The sequence below is a fragment of the Aptenodytes forsteri genome, unplaced genomic scaffold, assembly GCF_000699145.1.
Source record: "Aptenodytes forsteri isolate BGI_AS27 unplaced genomic scaffold, ASM69914v1 Scaffold168, whole genome shotgun sequence".
NCBI classification, from domain to species: domain Eukaryota; kingdom Metazoa; phylum Chordata; class Aves; order Sphenisciformes; family Spheniscidae; genus Aptenodytes; species Aptenodytes forsteri.
Window position 1 is genome coordinate 849,145 of NW_008796047.1, and position 1,043 is coordinate 850,187.

At 55.5% G+C, this 1,043-nt stretch overlaps 1 protein-coding gene across 1 annotated transcript in view; it reads left to right on the forward strand.

Moving 5' to 3' along the window:
- Positions 1–852: 852 nt before the first annotated feature.
- MAK16 (MAK16 homolog) overlaps positions 853–1,043 on the forward strand; it is a 4,104-nt gene continuing 3,913 nt past the window's right edge. The window contains exon 1 of the mRNA XM_009286196.2: positions 853–983. Coding sequence (XP_009284471.1) covers positions 853–983 — 131 coding nt within the window. The remainder of the gene's footprint in view (positions 984–1,043) is intronic.

Here is a 1,043-nt window from a genome sequence, read left to right on the forward strand (position 1 = left end):
CCAAAGGGACATTCCATACCATGGGACGTCACGCTCAGTACATAAACTGGGGGAAAGCTGCCCGGGGGGGCCGCTGCTCGGGGACTGGCTGGGCATCGGTCGGCGGGTGGTGAGCAACTGCATCGTGCATCACTTGCTTTGTGCATTATTATTATTTTATTTCATTTCAATTATTAAACTGCTTTTACCTCAACCCACGAGTTTTCTCACTTCTACTCTTCCAGTTCTCTCCCCCATCCCACCGGGGAGGGGGGGGTGAGCTGTGTGGTGCTCAGTTGCCGGCTGAGGTTAAACCACAACACTGCCGACGGGAAGCAGTGAATGAGTTCCTTGTTTTGCTTTGCTTGTGTGCAGAGATTTTGCTTTGCCTAATGAACTGTCTTTTTCTCAACCCACGAGTTTTCTCACTTTTCCCCTTCCGATGCTCTCCCCCATCCCACCGGGGGGGAGTGAGCGAGCGGCTGCGTGGTGCTTGGTCGCCAGCCGGGGTTAAGCCACGACACTCTGGCATTAGCAGCTCAGACTTTTCAATTAATAAATTAGTAGCAGTGCCGATGTCATTGATGGGAGTTTCTCCGCTCTGAGTGAAGAATTAGGTCATAACCTTTGCATCAAACGACCTGATTTTTTTTACTAGATGAAAAAATTCATCTAGTTCTTGAGTGCATTAACAGCGATATAAACAGGTACCACTAGCCCCGCAGCTTGGGGAGAGGGAGGGAGACACGGCGGGCCTTGGTAGCTGTGGAGGAAAGAGTTTTCCCCCCTCGGGGAGAGAATCTGCAGGCGAACGTTTCCCTCACAGCTCCTGCGCCGCAAAATTAAAGAGCGCGGGGTCTGCATCGGGAGCCGATGGCACCGGCCGTCCCCGCCGTCGCTGAGGCAGCGGCCATTTCCTACTGCCAAAGGCAGAGCAGACCTGGCCTGAGGCCGGACCCCCCCTCTGCCGCCTCAAGCACGAGACAGGCCTCGACCAGCACCTGGTCGGGGCTGCCCGGGGTCAACGCTCTTGACAGGGCTCGCTCAGCGGCGCGCACCGGCAG